Raw genomic sequence first — 24,146 nt, 5'->3', positions numbered from 1 at the left:
AATCAAGAACCGAACCCAAGAGGGAAAGAAGATAATGGAGCCAGACAGGACTCAGATAAAGCTTGACCCCAGGTGAGTGAGGGCAGCAGGCCCTGGGCCAGGAGCCAGTTGCTAAGCAGCAGGTGGCTTCTATCGCTCTGGCCTGTCCCTCTCAGGATCCTTTGGTTCCTAGCACATAGACTGGAACAGGACTGATAATGTTCTGGCTGTCCTGGAGTTCCTCGGGGACACTGTGGGGTTGGGCCAGTGCGTGACCCCTCAGAGCCTTGGCTTTCTCTCCGCATTCGAGACAGAAAGATCCCAGAGTTGGGAGCTGGGGGAGAGGGTGCGGGCAGAGCCCCTGCCAGCTGGGGACCCAGCCCTGGTGCTGAGGGTCCACCTTTCTCTGGGATCCTGCTCTTTCTCCCTAGCCAGCTCCTGGGCTGCTGCCCCCAGGGGAGGGAAGAGAAGGGCTGTGGGCTCTCTGGGCACTGCAGCCAGACCTGACCCTGCCTGGTGGCAGGCTGCCTCCCACACTGGACGGCCCAGTCTGCACTCCCCCAGAGTCAGGACCTGAGGGGAAATGGACGAGCTCCCTGAACCCAGAAGTGTTTGAGGGAGCCTCAAATAACCGGTGTCTGTTCTGGCACCCTGTCCTCTCCACGAGTACCCATATCTGAGCAAGCTGGTGTCTCCCCAGGTACACGGCAGATCTCCTGGAAATACTGAAAACCAATTACAGCATCCCCTCTGCCTGCTTCTCGCACCCTCCCACTGCAGCCCAGCTTCTGAGCGGTGAGTCAGGGACCCTCCCCGGGGCGCGAGGTGGCCCTGAGCTGGCCAGCCTGAGAGCCTGGGAGGAGGGCTGGCCCAGTGTCTGTCTGTCTGTCATGGTTAAGGCCTTGGAGAACAACTCCTCAAGGAGCCAGAAGGCCAAAGGGGCACGACAACCTAGCCCCGCAAGCAAACCCGCACGTTGGGCCTCTCACGTATCCTCGCCTCAAAGCTCATTCGAACTGGGGACGGCGGCCTAGAGCATTTTTCAGACCCCAGGACCATCCAGGGACTCAAGAGGGTGCCCAAATGACTCAAGCCCCACAGAATCCCCTGAGGCCTGCACGACAGCCTTCTTGGGGAAGGGCCTGTATCATTCGAGAGGGTCGTTATGCTGAATAATGTTCTTAAAACTTAGGCGAACCTGTAAAACTATTCGGACGGTGCCAGCCAACTGGATTCCTATAATGGAATTAATTGCTTTTGCAAGTGAAAGGCTGAGATGGGACTCAGTTTATTCCCCGGATGCACAGAACAGGACAATCAGATGACCCTAGCATCCTCACAGCAAATACGGCTCCCTGACATTTTCTTTTGTTTTCCTTCTGCGTGATTAACTACCTTTTAGACGCGGATGGATGGGCGTCTGTGTCTCTGTGGCCCCTGAATGCTTCCCCAGCCTCCTTCCTGATGTTGTCACCTCAAGGAGTAGACCTTTCCAGAACAACAGGATGCGGCTAGCGCACAGGAGGAGGCACTCATGGGCATATCCTTGGGCAGGGTTCAGCCTCGTTTCAGGTGTTCTGAACCAGGGTGAATGCCAACTGCCAGAGCGTGTCCAGAGAAACCTCTTAGCTGCTCTGTGGTTCGTGCCGGAGGCAGAGGCTACATTTGACTCTAGGAACCTTTTGTTCGGAGTACAGCTGGTGACACGTCTTCCCTTACACTGCTGGTTGTCAGCCAGAGTCAGTTTGTCCCCCAGGGGACTTTTGGTAGGCTGGAGACAGTTTCAGTTGTTACAACCAGAGGGTGCTACTTGGCATCCAGTGGGCAGAGGCCAGGGATCCTGCCCTGGGAACAAAGGAAAACCTCCCACAACAAGGAATTCTCGTGGCCAAAGGGTCAGTAGTGCTGAGGTTGAGAAACCCTGCCTTACACAGTGAGACTGACTCCCACACTGCCTGGCTGCAAAACGTGCAGGCAGAAGCACCTAGGATGTTCCAAGGAGACCATCCTGGGCTGGTTCCCAGGGGAGCAGCTGGAGGGGGCAAGCACCGTGCGCACTGCTGGGCGGGGGATGAGCAGGCTCCGACACTGAGGACCCAGGTCTGGCAGCATTCAAGGTGGCTGGTGGGGAAGTTGGGGGCAGTTGAGAGGCTGGGCAGGTAAGGTGCGGCCCGGTGAGTGTCGGGCAGAGGAGTTGTACTTTATCCTGTAGACAGAAGGAGTCTGGTGAGGGCTCTGAGATTGGGAGGGGCTGGATAGTGCTTCAGGACCATTAATCAGTAATCAGAATGGACTCCAAGAAAGAAGAACCTTGAGAAGCAGGGGTATAAATTGGGGTTATTACCCCAGCCCAGCATGGGGGACAAGGGTCTGAGCCAAGGCAATGTCAGGGAAAGAAAGGGAAGGCTGGAAAACACAGGAAATCCATAGAGAAAGCAGGCAATCTGGTAAATAAATATCTAGACAAGGTGAGTGAAGGAAAACAGACTAATGATGACTGGGATCTGCCAATGGTGGTGACACTGACGGACACTGGGAGCTGGGAAGAGGCGCCCACTGGAGGATGAGGAGAAACCCTCTCCTTCTTCGTTTGTGAACTGTGTTGTTCCTCAAAATAAATGCCGTTTAAGAAAGAGCTATTCTGGAAGAACTACTAAACCTTTCAATAACCTGTGTTGCCTGTGTTATGATTGTAATTATAATCCTTACAGTATTTTTTTTAAATTTATTTCTTTATTGATTTTACGGAGAGAGAGATAGAAACATCAATGAGAGAGAACATCAATTGGTCGCCTTCTGCGCGCCCCCACTGGGGATTGAGCCTGCAACCCAGGCATGTGCCCTGACCAGGAATCAGACTGGAATCTCTCAGTTCACGGGACGACACTCAATCCACTGAGCCACACTGGCCGGGCCATTTTACTACACTCTTATAGGCAAAATAAAAAGTCTGATAATCCCAAGTGAAGGTGAATTTGAGGTGAACTGTGAACTCTCGTAGACTTCAGGTGAGATTATAAACTGGTATAACAACTTTGGAGACTAATTATATATCTGTAACACTGAAGATTCTCATCTCCTACAACCCAGCAATTCTAATTCTAGGTATATGAACAGAGGAACTTTCCTGTATGTGCCAAGGAGACACGCCCAATAATACTTATTGTAGCATTTTTTTGTCAGTGAAAATAATAACAATTGCGAAAACCATGTTGATAGGCACTAAACTTATGGACCTTGGTCTTAGAGAAGATTTTATAAATTTGACTTCAAAGGGACGGAAAACAAAAACAAAAATAAATGAATGGGACGGTATCAAACTAAAAAACTTATGCACAGCAAAAGAAACTGTCAACAAAACAAAAAGGCGACCAACCGAATGGAAGAAGATATTTGCAAACAACAGCTCCAACAAGGGGTTAATATCCAAAATATATAAAGAACTCACACAATTCAACACCAAACAAACAAACAATCCAATTAAAATTTGCAGAGGACCTGAATAGACACTTCTCCCAAGAAAACATACAAATGGCTAACAGCCCTGGCCAGCCCTGGCCGGTTTGGCTCAGTGGTTTGAGCATTGGCCTGCGGTCTGGAGAGACCCGGGTTCGGTTCCCGCTAAGGGCATGTACCTCGGTTGCAGTTTGTCCCCAGCACTGATTGGGTCGGGTGGGTGGCGACCACTCGGTGTGTCCCTATCACCGAGTCGATGATTTCTCTCTTTCTCTCTCCCTCCCACTCTATCTGAACAAAATATCAAAAAATGTGCTCGGGAAAAAAAACAAGAACAAATGGCTAACAGATATCTGACAAGATGCTCAACTTCACTAGCTGTTAGGGAAATGCAAATCAAAATTACAATAAGATACCACTTCATACCTGTTAGAATGGCTATCATCAAGACAAGTAACAATAAGTGTTGGAGAGGTTGTGGAGAAAAAGGAACCCCCACTCACTGCTGGTGGGAATGCAAACTGGTATAGCCACTTTGGAAAACAGACAGGTGGTTCCTCGAAAAATTAAGCATAGAGTTACCATATGGCCCAGCAACTCCCTTTTTGAGTACCTATCTAAAAAATTTGAAAACACTTAATAGTAAAGATATATGTACCCCTATGTTCATTGCAGCATTATTTATGGTGGACAAGACATGGAAACAACCAAAGTGTCCTTCACTAGATAATTGGATAAAGAAGATATGGTACATGTATACAATGGAATACTACTCAGCCATAAAAAGGTTAAATGCTGCCATTGGTGACAGCATGGATGGTCTTGAGAATATCATACTAAGCAAAATAAGCAGATAGAAAAAGTCAAGAACCATATGATCTCACTTATATGTGGGATAAAAAACTGAAAGCAACAAATGAACAAACAACAACTCAGACACAGACAACAGTATGGTGGTTACTGGAGGGATAGGGGGGTGGAGGGAGGTGCTAAAGGGGGTCAAATATATGGTGACATAAGATTTGACTTTGGGTGATAAGCACACAGTGCAATACACAGATGATATATTATAGAAATGAACACTTGAAACATAACTTTATTAACCAATGTCACCGATAAATTTAATTTAAAAAACAATGTTAGGTGGAAAAAACATTTTGCAGGATGATGCCATTTATATAGATTTTTATTTATTTATATGTTTTTATCCTTACCTGAGGACATTTTTCCATTTTATGTTCAGATAGAGTGGAAAGGAGAGAGAGAGAGAGAGAGACATCGATGTGAAAGGGACACGTCAAATGGCCGCCTCTCGTACAACCCAACCAGGGCCAGGGACAAACTGCAACCAAGATACCCGCCCCTAGTGGGAACTGAACCCGCGTATCTCTGGACCGCAGGCCAACGCTCTAACCACTGAGCCAAATCGGCCAGGGCTTTTATAGATTTTTAAATGCAAAGCAATGTAGCATGTTGAGTATGTAGCTATGTTGTGAAACATTAAAACGGAAATGGAAAAACTATACACCAACTCCAGAATAGTAGCTAGCCCTGGGAGGTGAGGTAGGAAAGAGAAAAGGATCCAGGAGGTATATACAGGACCCTTCAAATACATCCGTAATGTTTAATTTTTCTAAAAATAACTTTTGAAGCAAAATCAGCAATATCATAACACTTTAAAATGGGTTATGGATATAGTAATGTTTACTCTCTTATTCTCTTTATTTTTGAAATTTTTATAATTAAAAAATAAGTATAAATAATTATAAAAATAGTTTTGAAAAGTTGTGATAAAATGTTAGATTAAAATAACAGAATACAAAATTTTACAGTATGATTGCATTAATATAATATGTATCACTTTAACCAGGATGTTGTTAAAGCTCCTTTTTATTGAGCAGCTACTATAGGCCAGGTGCTGTGTGTTAGGGTCTTGTTTTGGGGCCGGTGACACAGGCTTATGAAAGAATTCACAGCTGAGTGAAGAGAGAAAGGGGAGGAGAGGACATTTATTTCTCTTTCCCCATAGACAGGGAAAGGACCCATGCACTGACTGGCAATGCAAGGGCAGGGAAGAAAGAGTGAGTTGCTCTTTAATCGGGAGCTTTGGGGAGTAAGGGCAGTTGGGGCTGGGAGGAGATGGTGTTTGTAGTGAAACAGATGGGGGGAGGGAGTTGCCTTGAGGAGTTGCAGTTTGTTCTCAGAACAATATGCCAGAAGGGTTCTTATCATATCTTCTTTAGTGTAAAATATGCTTTGATGTAAAGAGAAAAAGAAGTTTCACCTGAAGGGGTTGTAAAGAATTCGAAAGAAGAAGATTTGTTTGAAGGAAGAAGGGAAATTTCTGTTCTAAAAATGGCCGGGCCCTTGCCCCATTTGCCTCAGCGGTTAGAGCATCAGCCTGTGGAATAGAGAGACCTGGGTTTGGTTCCTGCTAAGGGCTTGTACCTCGGTTGCAGTTTGTCCCCGGCCCTGGTTGGGGTCTTGTGGGTGGCGACCACTCCCTGTGTCTCTCTCACATGGATGTTTCTCTCTTTCTCTTTCTCCCTCTCGCCCTCCCGCTCTATCTGAAGATAAATGCAAAAATATCCTCAGGTGAGGATAAAAGATAAAAATAAAAATGGCTGGGAAAGGGCCCAGCCTATATCTATGTTACTGTTTGGGTAAAAAGGGGTTTGAAGTTGCAGACACCAGCAATCTCCATGGTTTTTTTTGTTTGTTTGTATTTTGTTTTTTAATGTTTTTATTGACTTTTTTTTGAGAGAGAGAGGAAGGGACAGAGAAAAACATTGATGTGAGAGAGAAGCATCTATTGGCTGCCTCCTGCACGCCCCCTACTGGGAATCGAGCCTGCAACCCGGACATGTGCCCTGACCTGGGAATCGAACCAGAACTTTCAGTCCATGGGACCCTCAATCCACTGAACCACACCAGCTGGGCAAGCTCCATGTTTAATTACCAGGTGATTCTCATAAATTGTGGAAAAATCATAAAATGGAAAAACCCTGTTTTCTGTTCTTACACGGTGATAAGAAGTTTAATGAGAGAAAGCACTAAGTGGAATTTTACCTTGAGCTCATTTGTGTCTGACTCCAAAGCCTATGCTCTTAACATCCATGGAAACAAATATGAAAATAAAACAATTTTGACAAGGAACCAGCTAGGGTTATGGGTGATACTCTTTCTTGAAAATTTTAATGTTTTTATGTTATTTTAATTATATAAAAAGTAATCTTCACTATTTCAGAGACAGTGGGAAATTTGTTAGTTGCTAAAATTATAATTGTGTTCCAAACGGTCAGTTAGACAAGTGTTGTAGCCTGCGAGAAGAATCCGAACTCAGACTCCAAATGTGGACAAACCAGAGAGCTTTATTAGCTTCGCAGTGACTGTCCCGTCCTGCTCAGAGGAGAGAGCAGCCCGGAGCTCAGGGGGAGGGTTGCTTATATAGTTATCTTAGCCCCTGTTAAGAGATTGGGCTAAGGGTCTGCAAGCGAGCAAGCAAGCACATACAAAAGCAGATATCTGCGGTTAGCCGTTATGCTTGAGGGATAAACAGTTCTATCTGCACAATACAGTAGTTAACTGCACAATACAAGGGTTAACTCTGGCTGATGTATATCTCCTTCCCCTTTGCCTAGTTCCTGCTATTCTCTTAAAGTTCAGGGGGTAAGGTCTGCCTAATGGAAAATTTTCTAGTGGCAGGTTCCCATGTTCCCCTATTTATTGTCTTCTAGTTTGCCCTTCACACAAGCATTTCCCAAAATGTGTTCCTTGGAATACTAATCCCAAGGAATGCTTCATGAAAACAGAGTTGATAGAAACACAAATTTCGTAAAAGCTGTGTTCTATAGCCCCCTTTTGGAATTTAACAGTGTAAATCAGATTAAACTGTCAGTGTGCTCTGTAGGAAAGAAACAATGTTTAACTTTGTTTAAGGCATTTCCAAGAATTCTTTGGCCATAGAACACTTTTGTCCCGTAATACTGATTAAGATGCAGAAAAATAAGGTAGGGACAATCTTCTAAGAGGATAAATACATTTGATGGAGAGCAGTGGTTTCAGGCTACAGATGCTAAGGAGCCTATAGATCCTGCAACGGTGAGAAAGAATCAAGTACTCAAGGCAGCAGTTAAAGTGCAAAAGCATGTCTGCATTGAACAGTCAGAATATGTCCCACCCCCTCCTTCATAAACTTAAACAGTCCTTTAGGGTTTCATTTGGTTGTTTCCATCACTCCGCATGCCCTCCCACATCCACGTGAACACAACCAATAGTCCGCGTGTGTAACGGTTGAGAGTGTGGGTTTAGCGTCAGGAACCTCTGGGTTTAAATCCTAGCTCCTTCACTTCGAGGCCATGTGACCCTGGGCAAGGTGCTTAACATTCTAAGTTCTGTTTCCTGAAAGAAAAAACAAACCTGTAAAATGGAGATGGCAGTAGGAATTCTCATGGGGTTATTTCTTTCATTTAACAGTCACAGTTGCTGTCCCATGTACTTGGAGACTGAGCAGAGAGCAAGACTGACAACGTCCCTGCCTTGGTGGAGTTTACACTAAGGCGAGGGACAGACACTAAGCAATAGTATAACCTCACTGCGGGAGGGGTAGGTCAACTGCACTTAGAGGAGGCTGGCTGGGGAGGGGCATTTGAGCAGAGAGCTCAGTGAGAGGAGCCAGCTGCCACTAAAGGAGAAAAGCTGAACCAGCAGAATCCAAGTGTAAAGTCCTGGAGGTGGGAACACTCATGTGGTTGTTGGGGTGGGAGGACTGGTAGGGGAATTCTAAACCTCTATGCACAGAGAGGAGCTGAGCTGCAGCAACCGTCTGGAGAACAGAAGGTGTGGGAGAGGCTGAGGAATCAGCAGAGGAGATCTACAGGGTCAGAGGCCAGGAGAGTCAGGAGGACTGTGTTCTATGAGTCAAGGGGAGGGAAGTTTCTCAAGAGGGCGTAGTCAAGGACAGCAAAGATGGGGGAAGGATTTGGCCTTGATGGCTTGCCTGAGAAAGAGCAGTTTCCACTCTCAGCTCTCAGTGAGCTGAGGAGGACAAGCCTCCAGTAGGGAGTGGGGGTCAGGCAAGGAGGGGCCTCCAGCGGTGACTCCTCCTCCCAACAATGGACCTTGGTTTTTAGAAACCTGCTGAATTAATTTTAGCTTCTGTCTATCTGGATTTTATCTTTTTGTATATTTTTAATTTTTTTATATATGTTCTTATTGGGGTGGAAGGACTGGTGGTTCTTTTTTAGAGAGAGAAGAAAGGAGAGAGAAATAGAAACATCTATGTGAGAAACATTGATCAGCTGCCTCCTGCACACCCCTACTGGGGATGAAGCCTGTAACCCAGGCATGTGCCCTGACCGGGAATCGAATCGGGACCTCTTAGTGCATGGGACGAAGCTCAGTCCACTGAGCCACACTGGCTGGGCTGTATGTATTTTTTTAACTAAATATTTCTATTGTAAAAATAATTAAGGTTTAGAAAAGTAAATACAAAAATCCAGAGAAATAAAAAGAAGAAAAGTTATTTATAGCCTCACCACTCACTACTAATATCATAGTGTAATTTCCTTTTTCTATGCTTTTATTTAACATTTTTAGAAATTATACTATGTCTACAACTTTATGTCCCGTTTTTATAAGCATGATAACATATTTATGTTATAAAATACATATTTATTATAGAATAATTGGAAAAGATGAAAAGAAAAACCACCTACATTCTCATCACCCAAAGACAGCACTGCTCATTTTTAAAAATTTTTTCTAGTATTTGTCAGCTTTTTTCTACTTGATGATTTTTTAATATTTTTATTTTATCAAAGTAAAACATGCACATGATTACAAATTCAAATAGTACAAAAAGGCTACTAATGAAAATCAACAATCCCCTGCCTTATGCATTCCCATTTCTATTCCTCTTTTTAGTTGATGGTTCTTTTCATAGTCACCTTCAAATCACCAATATGTGCACAACATTATTTCTTGGAGTATCAATTTTGGGCATTGTCTGTGGCTCTTTCTGTGATACATCAGGATTTAGCTCACTTAGCACTAACCTTCTGCCATTCTCTCCATATAATCATGTCAATGTTTTTAGTTGGTTATTTTTATAGCTTTATATACTATACCTGTAGTCTATTTTCTATTCCGCCAAATATGGACTTTCCATTTTGTAAGATAAAGATATTATTGCCTCACCCTTTTCTTCAATTTTTTTTTTTTTTGTACTTTTCTCTCCCCAATTAAATTCTTTAAACATGGGTATAATTTTACTGTGCTAATTTTTCATTATGCTTTGTCCACATAAGGTAATTTTTAAGGTATAATTAATACAATAAAGGGTAATGGTCTTAGGTATATAGCTTGATGAATTTTTACCTAAGTGTACATCTGTAAAACCACCACCCAGATCAACATATAGAACATTTTCGGCATCCAGTAGGGTCTCTCATACTCTCTCACTTAGTGTTCCTACAAAGACCACTGTTCTAACCTCTGTCACCTTTATAGATTGGTTTTCCCTTTTCTTTAATTCATATAAACAAAACCAAATGGTATGTGCTCTTGGGTCTGGCTTCCTTTATTCATCATTATGCTTTTTTTTATCCTCACCCGAGGATATTTTTTTTTTGCATTTATCTTTAGATAGAGCGGGAGGGAGGGTGGGAGGAAGAGAGAGAGAGAGAGAAACATCGATGTGAGAGAGACACATTGACTGGTTGCCACCCACACAACCCCAACCAAGGCCAGGGACAAACTGCAACCGAGGTACCTGCCCTAGCAGGAATCGAACCCAGGACTCTGGTCCGTGGGCCAATGCTCTAACTGCTGAGACAAACCAGCCAGGGTAAAACAGATTACTCTTAAAAACATAATGTCCCTGCCCTGATTGGGGTCCTGTGGGTGACAACCAGTCTATGTGTCTCTCTCACATTGATGTTTCTCTCTCTCTCTTTCTCTCTCTTCCTCCCTCTCTCCTTCCCGCTCTGTCTGAAGATAAATGCAAAAATGTCCTCGGGTGAGGATTTAAAAAAAAAAGAGTAATCTGTTTTGTTGCAAGTATCAATAGTTCACCCTCTTTTATTGTTGTGATATTCCATTGTGGGAATATGTCACAATTTATTTGTCTATATTTTTACTGAAGAACATATGGGCTGTTCCCAGTTTTTTTTTGGTTTTTTTTTTATCCTCACCCGAGGACATTTTTCCATTTTTTTGTACAGACAGAGTGGGAGGGAGAGAGAGGAAGAGAGAGAGAAGGAAACATCGATGTGAAAGGGACACATCGAGTGGCTGCCACCCGCATGACCAACCAGGGCCGGGGACAAACTGCAACCAAGGTACATGCCCTTAGCGGGAACTGAACCCGGGTCTCTCCAGACCGCAGGCGGACGCTCTAACCGCTGAGCCAAACAGGCCAGGGCTGTTCCCAGTTTTGACCATTATAAATAATGCTGCTCTGAACATTCTTTCAGTGATTACAAGCATTTCATATGTATCCAGGAGAACAATTTCTGTGTCATAGGGTAGGTGTATGTTTAATAAGTACTTCCAAATTGTTTTCCAAAGTGCTTGTACTACTCCCAACAGCAGTGTATAAGAGTTCCAATTGCTCCTCATCCTCACTGACACTTGGAATCGTCAGTATTGTTCATTTGAGGCCTTCTGGTGGGTGTGTGATAGCCTCTCACATCTGTATTTCCCTCAGGACTGTGGATACTTAGCATCTCTTTATGTTTCATGAACATTTGAGTATCTTCTTTTGTAAAGTTTAGGTTTTTTTTTTAATTAAAAAATTCCATTGTCTTTTTCTTACTGATGGGAATTCTTTATATATTATCGATGTGAGTCTCTTGGTGGGTGTCTGTATTATAAATATCTCTTCTCAGTCTGAGCTGGCCTTTTTATTCCCTTAATAGTTTCTTTTGATCAATGGTAATTCTTAATTTTAAGACAGTCCAATTTATCAAATTTTATAATTAGTGCTTTTGTTTCCTGTTTTAAAAGACTTAACTATCTCAAAGTCATGAAGATATATTTCTCTGTTTTCTTCTAAAAACGTTGTTTTAACTTTCACATTTAGGTATTTTTGTATGATATGAGGAAGGGGGTCAATGTCCTTTTCTTCTTTTTTCTTTTTGGCTTAAAACAACAAAAATTTATTTTTTTAAATAATAGTATCTTGGCCCTGGCCGGTTTGGCTCAGCGGTTGGAGCGTTGGCCTACGGTCTAGAGAGACCCGGGTTCAGTTCCCGCTAAGGGCATGTACCTTGGTTGCAGTTTGTCCCCGGCCCTGGTTGGGTCGTGTGGGTGGCAGCCACTCGATGTGTCCCTTTCACGTCGATGTTTCTCTCGCTCTCTCTCCCTCCCACTCTATCTGAACAAAAAATGGAAAAATGTCCTTGGGTGAGGAAAAAGAAATAATAATAGTATCTTGCTTTATCTTTATTTATTTTTTGGTTAATCCTCACCTAAGTGTATTTGTTTCGTTGATTTTTAGATAGAATGGAATAGAGGGAGGGAGGGAGAGAGAAAAGCATTGATGTGAGAGAGACACCTCAATTGGTTGCCTCCTGCACAACCCCAACTGGGGCTGGGGATCGAATTTGCAAACCAGATATGTGCCCTTGTTGGGGAATCAAACCCGAGACCCTTTGGTCCATGAGCCGACGTTCTATCTGCTGAGCCAAACCAGTCAGGGCAAATTAATTTTTTTTTTTTACCATCACCATTTAGTCCCTCTATTCCAGTGGTTCTCAACCTTCCTAATGCTGCCACCCTTAATACAGTTAGTTCCTCGTGTTGCGTGGGCAGATTTGCATGTGGGCGGACTCGCCTGGAGACGGATGAAGGAGCAGTGTCTCGGTTCCTAAGACCATTGGAAATATGTGTTTTCCGATGGTCTTAGGCGACCCCTGAGAAAGGGTCGTTCGACCCCCAAAGGGGTCGCGACCCACAGGTTGAGAACCGCTGCTCTGTTCCCTCCCTCTTCCACCTCCACCTGCCCCCTTGCAATCACCACACTGTTGTCCCCGTCGGAGTCATTGTTCTTTTTTATCTCCCAGTGGGTCAGTGAAGTTTTTTGTTTTGTTTTGTTTTTTTTAACTGACTGTTAATAAGTTTTTAAAAAATATTATTATATACTCTTTGCAAATATTTTTTATGGCACACACGAAATGTTCATGCTCGCGAAATATTCTATGGGGTAGTTAACATAATAATTCCAATATCGTCAGACATTTAAGTTATTTTAGGGCAATTCGTTAATAATGTTATAAACATTATCTTATAATAGAACGAAACATAATATATCACTGTTTTTTGCTCTTCCTTGACTACTAGGCAGGTTGACTATTGTCCCACCTGTCCTGAACTATGTTAATACGTTTTCCCACTTATTTGCAAAAGCTGCCTGTTTTTGTTATCGATTTTCTTTCTATAATAAAGACCTTAAACTTTAGTACACATTTATTAAAAATGTTTTCCTCTAGTCTCTTTCCTCCCTTTTTTTTTTTTTTTGAACATTTGGAATTTTAAACATTTTATATCAAATTTGAACATTGTTCTCTTGTGATTTCTTGGATCACTCCTAAGCTTAGAAAGATCTCTCGTCTCCAAAGTTTTGATGAAAGACAATTCTATCTCTCTCTCTTTTTCCTCTCAATTTTTCCTGTTTGATTTTTAAAGACTTGTCTCTTTAATCTATTCAGAATTACTTTGAAATATGACAGGCTTTATGTGCTCCCTATAATTGTTTTAAGTACACAATTTTGTTGTATAAGGGTAAACTTGTGTAAAAACTTCTTTGTGATGTTTATATTTTAGAAGTTTCGCCCTGGCTGGTGTGGCTCAGTGGTTGAGCGTCGACCCTGCACCAAGGCTGCTGGTTCGATTCCCAGTCAGGGCACATGCCCAGGTTGTGGGCCCAGCCCCCAGTGGGGGGCATGCAGGAGGCGGCCAATCGATGTTCTCTCTCCGTCTCCCTCTCCCTTCCTCTCTCTCTAAAAAAATCAATAAAGAAAAAATAGTTTTAAATAAGTTTCAAGGAAGAAAAGGTAAAGTATCATTTTAGAAAAGGACTGCCACCAGCTTTTTAATCGTCAGAACTTGCAGGGCTGACAAGCAGGGTCTGGAGAGGTCATTGAGAGAGAGGCAGCAGAGCGCAACAGAAACAGCAACGCCAAGTCAGTCATCTGTTCATTTATGTTTAATTGTTTTATTGATGTATAGTTGGTATATCATATATATATATATGTCTTTTTTTATCCTCACCCAAGAACATTTTTACATTAATCTTCAGACACAGCTGGAGGGAGAGAGGGAGGAAGAGAGAGAGAGAGAAACACCGAAGTAAGAGAGACACATTGATTGGTCGCCACCTGCACAACTCCACCCGGGGCCAGGGCGAACCGCAACCAAGGTAGTGCCTTTACTTTTTTTTTTTTTTTTCCCCAATCATCACCTGAGGACATTTTTCCATTTTTTGTTCAGATAGAGTGGGAGGGAGAGAGAAACATTGATGTGAAAGGTGCACATCGAGTGGCTGCCACCTGCATGACCCAACCAGGGCGGGGGACAAACTGCAACCGAGGTACATGCCCTTAGCGGGAACTGAACCCGAGTCTCTCTGGACCGCAGGCCGACGCTCTAACCGCTGAGCCAAACCAGCCAGGGCTCTATACCTCACAATCACTCTGCCAACCCAGTCATTTAGACACCCAGAGGGCATTATCCTACCTAAATGAAGGTGGATGGAAAAAGGGATGGGTAGGAAGCAAGGAAAACAGCACAACCCTGTCTTTTATGGCCTGTGATAGAAAAGTTTACCATTAACTTCAGAAGTCCCAGCTGGCAGCTGCACCCAAGGGCCACCTTCCCCTTGGCAGGTCCTCTGGATCGGTCATTAGACCTGATTGTGGTCAGAGTTAAAGGGCCTCCCTTGGATAAAGCAAACAGAGAGAAAACGTGTGCCCTGAAAAGCAACCAGGATCAACATGATGTTTTCTGACAGACACTTTGACCTGGTTGCTCCTTGTGGTGCCATCAGGTATGACTAACCCGATGACAACTCAAGGCTCTACTGTGGTGTGGTCTCCTTCCTCCCTGGTTTGGTTTCAGCAGTATCATCTCTCTGACTGAGCTGCCTTCAGTCACCAAACACGGCAGACTAGCCAACTCCTCCTCACACTTACTCCAGGCAGGAGGACCGTGGGCTGGGCTCCGAAGACACCCTTCCTTCCCCCTCTTCCTCTCCTCGGGCCAGAAGTCTGTCACTAAGGAAGAGACTTAGATAAAGAGGGTCCGGGCTTATTCACTAAGGACACAGAACCCTTTAAAACGTGCTCAGAAACACATATTGTAACTAGATTAATTTTTCCCTGTTAGCAATGGTGAGGCCTGATGTTTATCCCTGACCATCATCAAGTGAGCTGTTAAAAATGCAATTGCTGCCCTGGCCATTTGGCTCAGTGGTTAGAGTGTCTTCCTGCGGACCGAAGGGTCACAGGTTTGAGTCCCATCAAGGGCCTGTACCTGGATTGCAGGTCCCATACCAGCCTGTCAGGGTTGTGTGCGAGGCAACCGATTGATGTGTCTCTCTCACATTGATGTACTGATGTTTCTGTGTCTCTCTCTCCCTCCCTCCCTTCCACTCTATCTAAAAATCAATGGAAAAATACATCCTTGGGTGAGGATCTCTGAGGGCCTGGATAGCTACTTCCCAGTAACTCCTTGAATGAATGTAATAAACACTAAAGAGAGCTACTGGTCCCTGGCCAGGTGGCTCAGTTGGTTGGAGCATCATCACATCCACCTAAAGGTTGTGGGTGTGATTTCAAGTCAGGGCACATACCTAGGTTTCAGGTCCAATCCCAGGTCTGAGCACATATGGGAGGCAACCGATCTATGTTTCTCACATTGATGTTTCTCTCTCTCCCTTCCTCTCTGTCTAAAAATCAATAAAAAATATGTCATTGGGAGAGCATTAATAAAAAGAGAGAGAGAGCTGCTGGGCCACATTTAATGTAAGACTAAATGTGGGAGCAACATGGGACAAAGGTCCTTGGAGTCTTTACTTGTATCTATTTCTCTTTTGCTAAAATCCCTTCCTGATGTCCCACTTTCATGACATAATTTTCGAAATCAAATTTAAACAGCTCTGAAGAGTGCCACTAATTACATTCTGCTTCAATTATCATGTTAATTGGTCCCTGTTTGCGAGCATGGCACGGGGCACTGGAGGCGGAAAAGTGAACAGGCCCTATCGGACTCCTAATCCAAAGTTTTTGCTAATTATGTAAAAACTGGTTTAGTGTCTATACCCTGGTTCAGGTAAGCCTCCCCATACCTAGATTGATCTGTTCTAGCCTCCCATCCATGCAGAAGATGACTATTTCTTAGCCACAGGTTGGATTGTCTAGGTCTATGAAGAAGCCATTCCTGTGCATGGACGGAGCCTAGGCCAGATAATTCTCCATCTGGTGAAGCAATTTAGATCCAGGTGAGGAAGCCACATTTCTGCCTCTCGGTCCTGGTCTTTGTCTCACTGGAGTCTGCCGTCTTTCCACTCTAGCATTGGGCCCTATGGAAATTGCCCTCATGGTCATCATGACCTTGCTTGCGTTGGGCTCAATTGCCATCTTCCTGGAGGATGCCATCTACCTGCACAAGAACACCTGTTGCCCCATCAAGAGGAGGACGCTGCTCTGGAACAGTTCTGCACCCACGGTGAGGGCCCTGTAGCTGCCCTTTGGGAAGGACTGGAGAGGAGGGAGGGTCCATTCCTCTAAACTCGACTATTCAAGTCAGCAAAGAGTTGCCTGCCTCTACCACTTATGGGTGGGGATTTCCAATCTGATCTCCATTTACATTCAGGACCCCATGCCAACAGGCAGTGGGATGGAGTGTTGCAATTCTTAGAGCCACAGAGACAGCTAAAGAAACTGCTCAGCCACCCGTGGCCCAGTCACTACTCCCCACAGTGTTGCTGTGAAAAGCAAACCTCCTTTCTGTACAGGCAAGCAGTGGTTCCTCAGAGTGTAAGGGGGAAGTCATTTCCCCCCATGGAGTCATACTTAGCTATAGCCTTACATTGTAGGCTTTTAAAACTCCCACAGCCATTATATTGGCCTTTGGCTTGCTCATAGACTGTACAATTGGACTTATGTTTCCTTCTGGTGAGCTCTGAGTGTCTGTTTGGGGTGGAGAGTGGGGCCTGTGAGGTCCTTTCCTGCCAGATGACATCTGCCTGGGCCATCTCAAGTCATCAGAGATGCTCTAGTAACGTGGCATGTTGAAGAGAAAGGGTTGGGTCTTGATCCATTCACTCCTAAGGATGAACTTATCTACTCCTACCCCAGGGATATAGGATGAGATACTCTTCAATAAAGCCCTTGACTCAAGGTGACTTGCTGTTTCTAACCCTAGACATAGAAGGAACTGACAGCTGAATTTTAAAAAATAATTTTTTTTTGTTAATCCTCACCCAAGGTTATTTTTTCCACTGAATTTTAGAGAGAGTGGAAGGGGGATTTTAGGGAGAGAGACACATTGATTGATTGCCTACCACACATGCCCTGATCAGGGCCAGGGATCAAACCTGCAACTCAGGTACATGCCCTTGACCAGGAATCGAACCCCCGACCCTTCAGTGTGTGGGCCAGCGTTCTATCCACTGAGCCACACCAAACAGGGACAAAAAAGTTTTTTTGCTTTAATTCAATTAGTGCTTTTTCCTGCTGGCAACTTTTAAGTAATAGTCCCTCAAATATTTAGGTTTTGCTTCCTTGAGCCCTTGTCACAAAAGGTTCAGGAGGGTGAGCACAGTCTCTCTTCTTCCCTCACCTGTCTTCTTGCTCCTCTCCAAACAGGTGGTGTCTGTGTTCTGCTGCTTTGGTCTCTGGATCCCCCGTTCCCTCATACTCGTGGAAATGGCTATAACCTCGTGAGTGTCCTGCCTGCCCCTAACTCTGGGCTCCGTATTCTTCTGGGGTTCCCTTCTGCTCCCCACTCACTCGGGAATCCAGAGTCCATGTCTTCTTTTATCCCCTGTCCCTTCCATAAATCCCTGCAAACCAATTCGTATTGATTATGAATTGAGCCCTTTCCAACTGGTGCTAACCCAAGTCTCTTAGACATCTGAATCCATCCGTCTTAGGCCACTGTTTTGTCCCCACAGTCTGAAATTCCCCTCTTCCCAGGCCCCGGACCCTGTCGTCTCCCTCAGTCTAGGGTCCCACATTCAGAATGCCTAGTCCCTGCCACGATCCCCTTGGTAAGGCCCAGCCCTCCCGGCTCCCTCTGCCGTCCATCTTTCCTTAGCAGTAAAGGCTGTGCCCTCAGCTGGCTGCCGCCCGTGTCCTCTCAGGCCCACTTCTCCCCCACTCCAGGTTTTATGCGGTGTGCTTTTATCTGATGATGCTGGTCATGGTGCAAGGCTTTGGTGGGAAGGAGGCAGTAGTGAGGACACTGAAGGACACCCCGATGATGATCCACACGGGCCCCTGCTGCTGCTGCTGCCCCTGCTGCCCCAAACTCATGCTCACCAGGTAGGCTGGGAGGGAGAGGCGTCCTCGGAGGACCGGTTACCTGTTCCTGCCTCTCCCGGGAGCATCTGCTGGCTCTCTCAGCCCTGCTTCACGCCTCTGTTTTTGTTTTGTTTTTAAATCCTCACCCGAGCACATTTTTGCACTTATATTGAGATAGAGTGGGAGGGAGAGGAGGAAGAGAGAGAAACATCGATATGAGATAGACACATCGAGTGGTTGCCACCTACACGACCCCAACTAGGGCTGGGGATGAACCACAACCGAGGTACATGCCCTTAGTAGGAACCGAACCCAGGCCTCTCTGGTCCACGGGCCAATGCTCCAGCCACTGAGCCAAACCAGCCAGTGAAATTAGTCTTGTATGGGACAAACCCAACGATAAAACGGTGGGCATGCCCAGCCAGGACCCACACGTTGGGCATCCACCCACGGGTCTGGGAAGCAGAGAAAGAACTCCAAAGTTCTCATCACTTAAGCCCACTGCCCCCTACAGAGTTCAGCCACACAGAGCAAACTGGACTCTAGGCTGTTTTCTTGCCTCCTCTGCTCATTCTGGTTAGTGAGGTTGGGTCAACACTGATAGTTCTTGCTCCAAAGGCGGCGTTCTGGTCTCGCAGCGAGTGGGAAGCAGGAAGGGTTGCCAGTGCTCTCAACACTCTGGCTTCTTCCTCCGTCTCCATCCATTTAACCATTTTGGTGTCTGATGACCGCCACGCCTCAGCCCAGGAGCCCATTGAGGGAGATGAGTCTTCTTGGTTGGGTAGTCTGTGGGTCCATGTTCCTAACCCGCTTCTCCCCTCAGGAAGAAGCTTCAGCTGCTGATGCTGGGCCCCTTTCAGTACGCCTTCTTCAAGATAACCCTGTGCCTGGTGGGCCTGTTTCTCATCCCCGACGGCATCTATGAGCCAGCAGACGTAAGCCAGGAGTAAGGGGCAGCAAACTCTGAGACTCCTCCAGCACCTTCGAGCTGTAGAAGGAATAGCTGGAGCCAACATCCTGATACCAGGGGACAGCGTGACTGGGGAAAAATAGAGGTTCAGGGACCATGGTGGGACACAGGAGACTGGAATAAGCCAAGGCCATGAGGCTTTTTAAAATTACCTGTCTTGGGGGAAGAAAGAAAAGGGCTTGTCTCCCTCACTGCCGCCTCTTTGGTCTGCCACCAGATTTCTGAGGCGAGCACAGCTCTATGGATCAACACTTTCCTTGGCGTGTCCACCCTGCTGGCTCTCTGGACCCTGGGCATCCTTTTCCGTCAAGCTAGGCTGCACCTGGGCGAGCAGAATATAGGAGCCAAGTTTGCTCTTTTCCAGGTAACTACACCCTGGGGGAGAAAAGATGGTTCATAATAGAGCTACGACTAATTGGGGTTAGGAGGTGAGACTAATACAGGCTAAAAGTGGGTCTGAGAATCTTCTTAAGCTTTAGGTTTCCTGCGAGATTTGGAAAATGACCCCTGCCCCTTCCCAGTTTTTGCTTTTCTGTGCTGTAATTGTTTGCTGGGGCTGCCATAACAAAATACCACCGAGTGGCTTAAAACAACAGAAATTCAGTCTCTCACGGTTCTGGGGGTTAGAAGTCCAAAATCAAGATGTCAGTTGGGCTGTGCATCCTCTGAAACTTGTAGGGAGAACCCTTCCTTCTTCCTCCTGGCTGCTGGAGGGTTGCCAGCAATCTCGGCAGCCTTGACCTGCAGCTGCAGCGCCTCAATTTCTGCCTCTGTCATCACATGGCCTTTACCCCTCACGTGTCTGTCTTGTGTCTCTTTTCCTCTTTTTACAAGGACATCAGTCATGTTTGAATAAGGACCCACCTTACTCCAGTAGGACTTCATGTTAACCAATTACATATAATTGGTTAACCAAAACAATGATGCTGTTTCAAAATAAGGTCACATTCTGAGGTGCTGGGGGTTAGGACTTCAACAGATCTGTTTTGGGAGCACAATTCAACCCATAACATGTATTATCAAACCTTAAATTCTTCTGCTTTTGTTTTTTCTTTTCTGTGATTACTTCCTAAACCCTATAATCCATCACCATCAGCAGTATCACTATTGTCTCAGCTACAACTATGAACTACCTCCCCCACATGCCAGGCAGTTTTCATGCATTACTTTTCTTTTAATCCTCACCCTAGGATGTGTGCAGCGGTTCTCAGCCTGTGGGTCGTGATCCCTTTGGGAGCCGAACGGCCCTTTCACAGGAAAACACATACTTCTGATGGCGATTCATAACAGTAGCAAAATTACAGTTATGAAGTAGCAACAAAAATAATTTTATGGTTGGGGGTCACAACATGAGGAACTGTATTAAAGGGTCGCGGCATTAGGAAGGTTGAGAACCACTGGTTTAGAGAAAGGAAGTGGGGTGGGGAGGGGGGCATCAATGTGAGAAACTTTGATCAGTTGCCTCCTGTATGGGCCCCAACTGGGGACCCAACCCACAACCTAGGTATGTGCCCTGACCCGGAATCAAAACCACAACCTTTTGGTGTGTGGGATGATGCTCCAGCCAACTGAGCCACCTGGCCAGGGCTTCATACATTACATTTAAATTTTCACAATACGCTTAAGTGTCATTACTATTTTTATTTTACAAATACGGAAACTGAGACCCAGAGATGTTATGGGACTTGTTCAAAGGCACATAGGGATAGGGATAGAATTCGCACCCAGATCTGACCCCCCAGCCCACGTCCCTTCTCATCACAGCCCCTCATCCTCACACCTCTTCTGAAAGTCTCACAGAGGCACGTTTGTTCGCTTCTTGCACTTTCCATTCTCCAAGTCGAAAAACAACTTCTCCATCAAATGTAATATCTTGTTTTCCTTCTCTCTTCACTCTTTCTGTCTCGTGCCGGGCCCTTCTCCTGCTCCCAAGAAATAATAACTGCATTGCAGTTAACAGAATGATTTCACACAAATTCTCCTTTGGTCTAAGCAGATGCCCCTGAAATGTGGATTTCCAGGCGCATAGCAGGTAGAATGGAAGGGGCTAGAGGAAGAGAGAAGAGCCAGAATGGAGCCGGGGCTGAGGGCAGACAGGATCTGGGCCCCGAAGCGCTTAGGGTCAGGCCGCGGGGTCAGAGCCCCTCATTGCGACGCCTGCCTGTGGTACCCAGGGCTAGCCTGGCCCAGCGAGTCTGCCTTGCCTCGGGGAGAGCAAGTTCTAAGGCAAATGGTGCTCGCGGGGCCTCTGGACGAAGATGAGCTTTTCTTCTTCTTTTTTTTGTTTGTTTGTTTTGTTTTTAATCCTCACCCGAGGATATTTTTCCATTTTTTGTACAGATAGAGTGGGAGGGAGAGAGGGGAAGGGAGAGAGAGAGAAACATCGATGTGAAAGGGACACATCGAGTGGCTGCCACCCGCACGACCAACCAGGGCCGGGGACAAACTGCAACCGAAGTACATGCCCTTAGCGGGAACCGAACCCAGGTCTCTCCGGACCGCAGGCCGACGCTCTAACCGCTGAGCCAAACTGGCCAGGGCTTCTTCTTCTTTTTTAAACTTGTGGTATAATACACATAAAATAAAATTTACAGTTTTAACCATTTTTACTTGTACAGTTCAGTGGCATTCAGTGCATTCACGTTGTTGTATAACCATCACCACCAACCATCCCCAGAACTTTTCATCTTCCACACGGAAACCCTGTACCCATTGAACACTCGTCCCCTCTTCCCCTTCACCCTCAGCCCCTGGCAGAGATTCACCAAAAGGCACGTGAATGGTTAATTGTCCATCATTCTCTCAGCAGGGGTCTCAGTTACTTGAGGTAGATGGACTGACTCTTCCCTAATTTCCACCCTTTTCATCCATTAAGTGCTCTTAGCAGCCATGGCTGAAATAGGGGAATAAATGTGAACTCCAACTCAGTTCTTGTTTCTTCTCAGGAACTCTTAGAAAATACTGGGTAGAAGAGGAGGTTGTACTTCTCCTACAGATTAGAAACTCCACCAAGATTTAATCAGGTGTGAGTCTTAACCCTCTGGAACTGCACAGATCTAAAGATTGGCCGAATGCTCAGAGGCAGGACAAGCATGACAGTGGCCAGCTGGCCTCAACGCCACGGACATGGCCCTGCCCTCGCTTCTTTTCCCTTCTGCAGGTACTCCTCATCCTGACCGCCCTGCAGCCATCCATCTTCTCAGTCCTGGCCAACGGCGGGCAGATTGCTTGTTCGCCTCCCTTCTCCTCTAAAATCAGGTCTCAAGGTGAGCTCACAACCCATTCCCGGATGGGTGAGAGGAGGCGGGTCAGGGAAGAGAGGACCTTAGAACAGAGGTTGGGCCAGGTGGGCTGCTGTTCCAAATACTCAGAGAGGGATCTCCAAGAACCCCAGCAGAGATTTAAGGGGGCTATGACTTCTCTGATCACACAGAGGACAGCTGCAAGTCCACAGCTTTGGGCTAGCCTGGCAGCCAACCCAGGCAGCCATGGGTTCAATCCTTAGCTCTTGGGAGAGGAATGGTTTGGTTAGGGAGCAGTAGGTCATGCTGATGAAACATACAAAAGAAATGAGTTTTAATGTTAGCCTCAGACTGCAGAAGGTGGAGAGCCAAGTTCTGGTTCTGGCTCTACCATTAACCTGCTATGTTACTCAGGACAGCCTCTAGGTCCTGGTTTGAGGATAAATTGCAGAAAGTGGTGTTCAACTCACACGCCAGGGCTGCAGGTGGGATACCACCCCTGTAATTTAGTATAACCTACATTCTATTTCACTCCACACTGCAGTGATGAATTGCCACCTCCTCATACTGGAGACTTTTCTGATGACTGTGCTGACACGAATATACTACCGAAGGAAAGATAACAAGATTGGATATGAACCTTTCCCTTCTCCAGACCTGGAGGTGAACCCGAAAGCCTGAGATGGATGACTTGGACAGTGAAAGACACTGTGCTCATGAGATGGGCACAGATTTCTCCAGTCCCTCAGCACTGACCAAATGGGGAAGGGGTCCATTGTCAGCACAAACTGCAAATTACTTTGGACTATAGCGATGGTGACTTATACAATAGGATGGAATTGTCTTGGATCTTGCCTGGGAAAGGTAATTTAGTTTTTTGGTGTGTTTTTTTTTATCCTCACCCGAGGACATTTTTCCATTTTTGTTCAGATAGAGTGGGAGGGAGAGAAACATCAACGTGAAAGGGACACATCGAGTGGCTGCCTCCTGCACGACCCCAACCAGGGCTGGGGACAAATTGCAACCGAAATATGTGCCTTTGACTGGAATCAAACCCGCGACTCATTGGTCTGCAGGCCAACGCTCTAACCACTGAGCAAAACCGGCCAGGGCAGGTAATTTAGTTTTGTAATAGAAAAATAGGATAGAGTTTGAAACTCTATAACTGGGCACATTACCCTGTGGGTGCCACTATTAGCCCTTAAAGCTTGTATACTGAAAGGTCACTCTGAGTTTCCTCGAAGCAAATGAAAGGGGGAAGAATATATGGTAGTTTGTGTGGTATAAGAATGAGAGTAGAACTCAGTCAGGCAAAATAGTACAAGCCCAAAGCCTCAAAGAAACCAGGCTCCCGGAGAAGGGATCCAAGGTGGTGTCCTCCTTACCGATGTGTTGTCAGAGCACTGATGGCATCAGACCTGGAGATCTGGGTCAGCCTCCAGAGTGGGACAATGGCTTTTTAAGTCTTCTGTGACAAGCGGCAAAAGGAATCCCCCAATAAAATGGTCATGAAGCTTGATTTTGAGCAGATAAATTAGGATGCAAAAGCAGAGGATTTGAGAGTACAGGAAAAACCTCCAAATATATAAAATGTATCATACACATGCGTATCAGGTTTTAAAAAAAAAGAAAACAAAACATTAAGTAAAACCACTTTGATTTTATTTGGCTAAATGACAAAAGCCAGAAAAACTCTGAACAAATTAATGACATTCAGACAGGAAAACAATATACTGAACATCAACTGAAGAAAACATTCCCCCAGACATCAGCACTGGAGACGGGGTTAACTTTCATGCCGAGGCCAGCATTTCTTTCCAAGACTAGTTTTTTCAGGTTCCTCAATACAAAAAATCCAACCAACCAAGTCTCTGTTCAAAACAGTCAAATACCTCCAAAAAAAGGTTGGGAAACCCTATCTCAAACCTAAAGCAACACAACCTGAGTCATCCTTAATGTTCAACCTCACACTTT

The 24,146-nt window shown here is 45.5% G+C and overlaps 1 protein-coding gene across 1 annotated transcript; it reads left to right on the top strand.

Moving 5' to 3' along the window:
• Positions 1–23: 23 nt before the first annotated feature.
• On the top strand, positions 24–23,044 carry SLC51A (solute carrier family 51 subunit alpha). The gene is made up of 9 exons (XM_036243581.1): positions 24–72; positions 680–774; positions 16,007–16,161; positions 17,304–17,377; positions 17,823–17,981; positions 18,784–18,895; positions 19,148–19,294; positions 22,091–22,196; positions 22,717–23,044. Exons 1-9 carry the CDS (start codon positions 35–37, stop codon positions 22,851–22,853), a joined length of 1,023 nt encoding a protein of 340 aa, XP_036099474.1. The 5' UTR covers positions 24–34; the 3' UTR covers positions 22,854–23,044.
• The last annotated feature ends 1,102 nt before the right edge of the window (positions 23,045–24,146 follow it).

This window comes from Molossus molossus, unplaced genomic scaffold, assembly GCF_014108415.1.
Source record: "Molossus molossus isolate mMolMol1 unplaced genomic scaffold, mMolMol1.p scaffold_m16_p_5, whole genome shotgun sequence".
In the NCBI taxonomy this organism is placed as follows: domain Eukaryota; kingdom Metazoa; phylum Chordata; class Mammalia; order Chiroptera; family Molossidae; genus Molossus; species Molossus molossus.
The sequence above is the reverse complement of the archived record's forward strand: the minus strand, read 5'-3'. Positions and strand labels throughout refer to the sequence as shown.

Excerpts from the sequence above, each read along its gene's own strand:
- SLC51A (XM_036243581.1), top strand. The coding sequence starts at position 35 with ATGGAGCCAGACAGGACTCAGATAAAGCTTGACCCCAG. Across the intron at positions 16,162-17,303 it reads GGAACAGTTCTGCACCCACG|GTGGTGTCTGTGTTCTGCTG; the intron begins GTGAGGGCCCTG and ends CTCTCCAAACAG. Across the intron at positions 17,378-17,822 it reads GTGGAAATGGCTATAACCTC|GTTTTATGCGGTGTGCTTTT; the intron begins GTGAGTGTCCTG and ends CCCCCACTCCAG.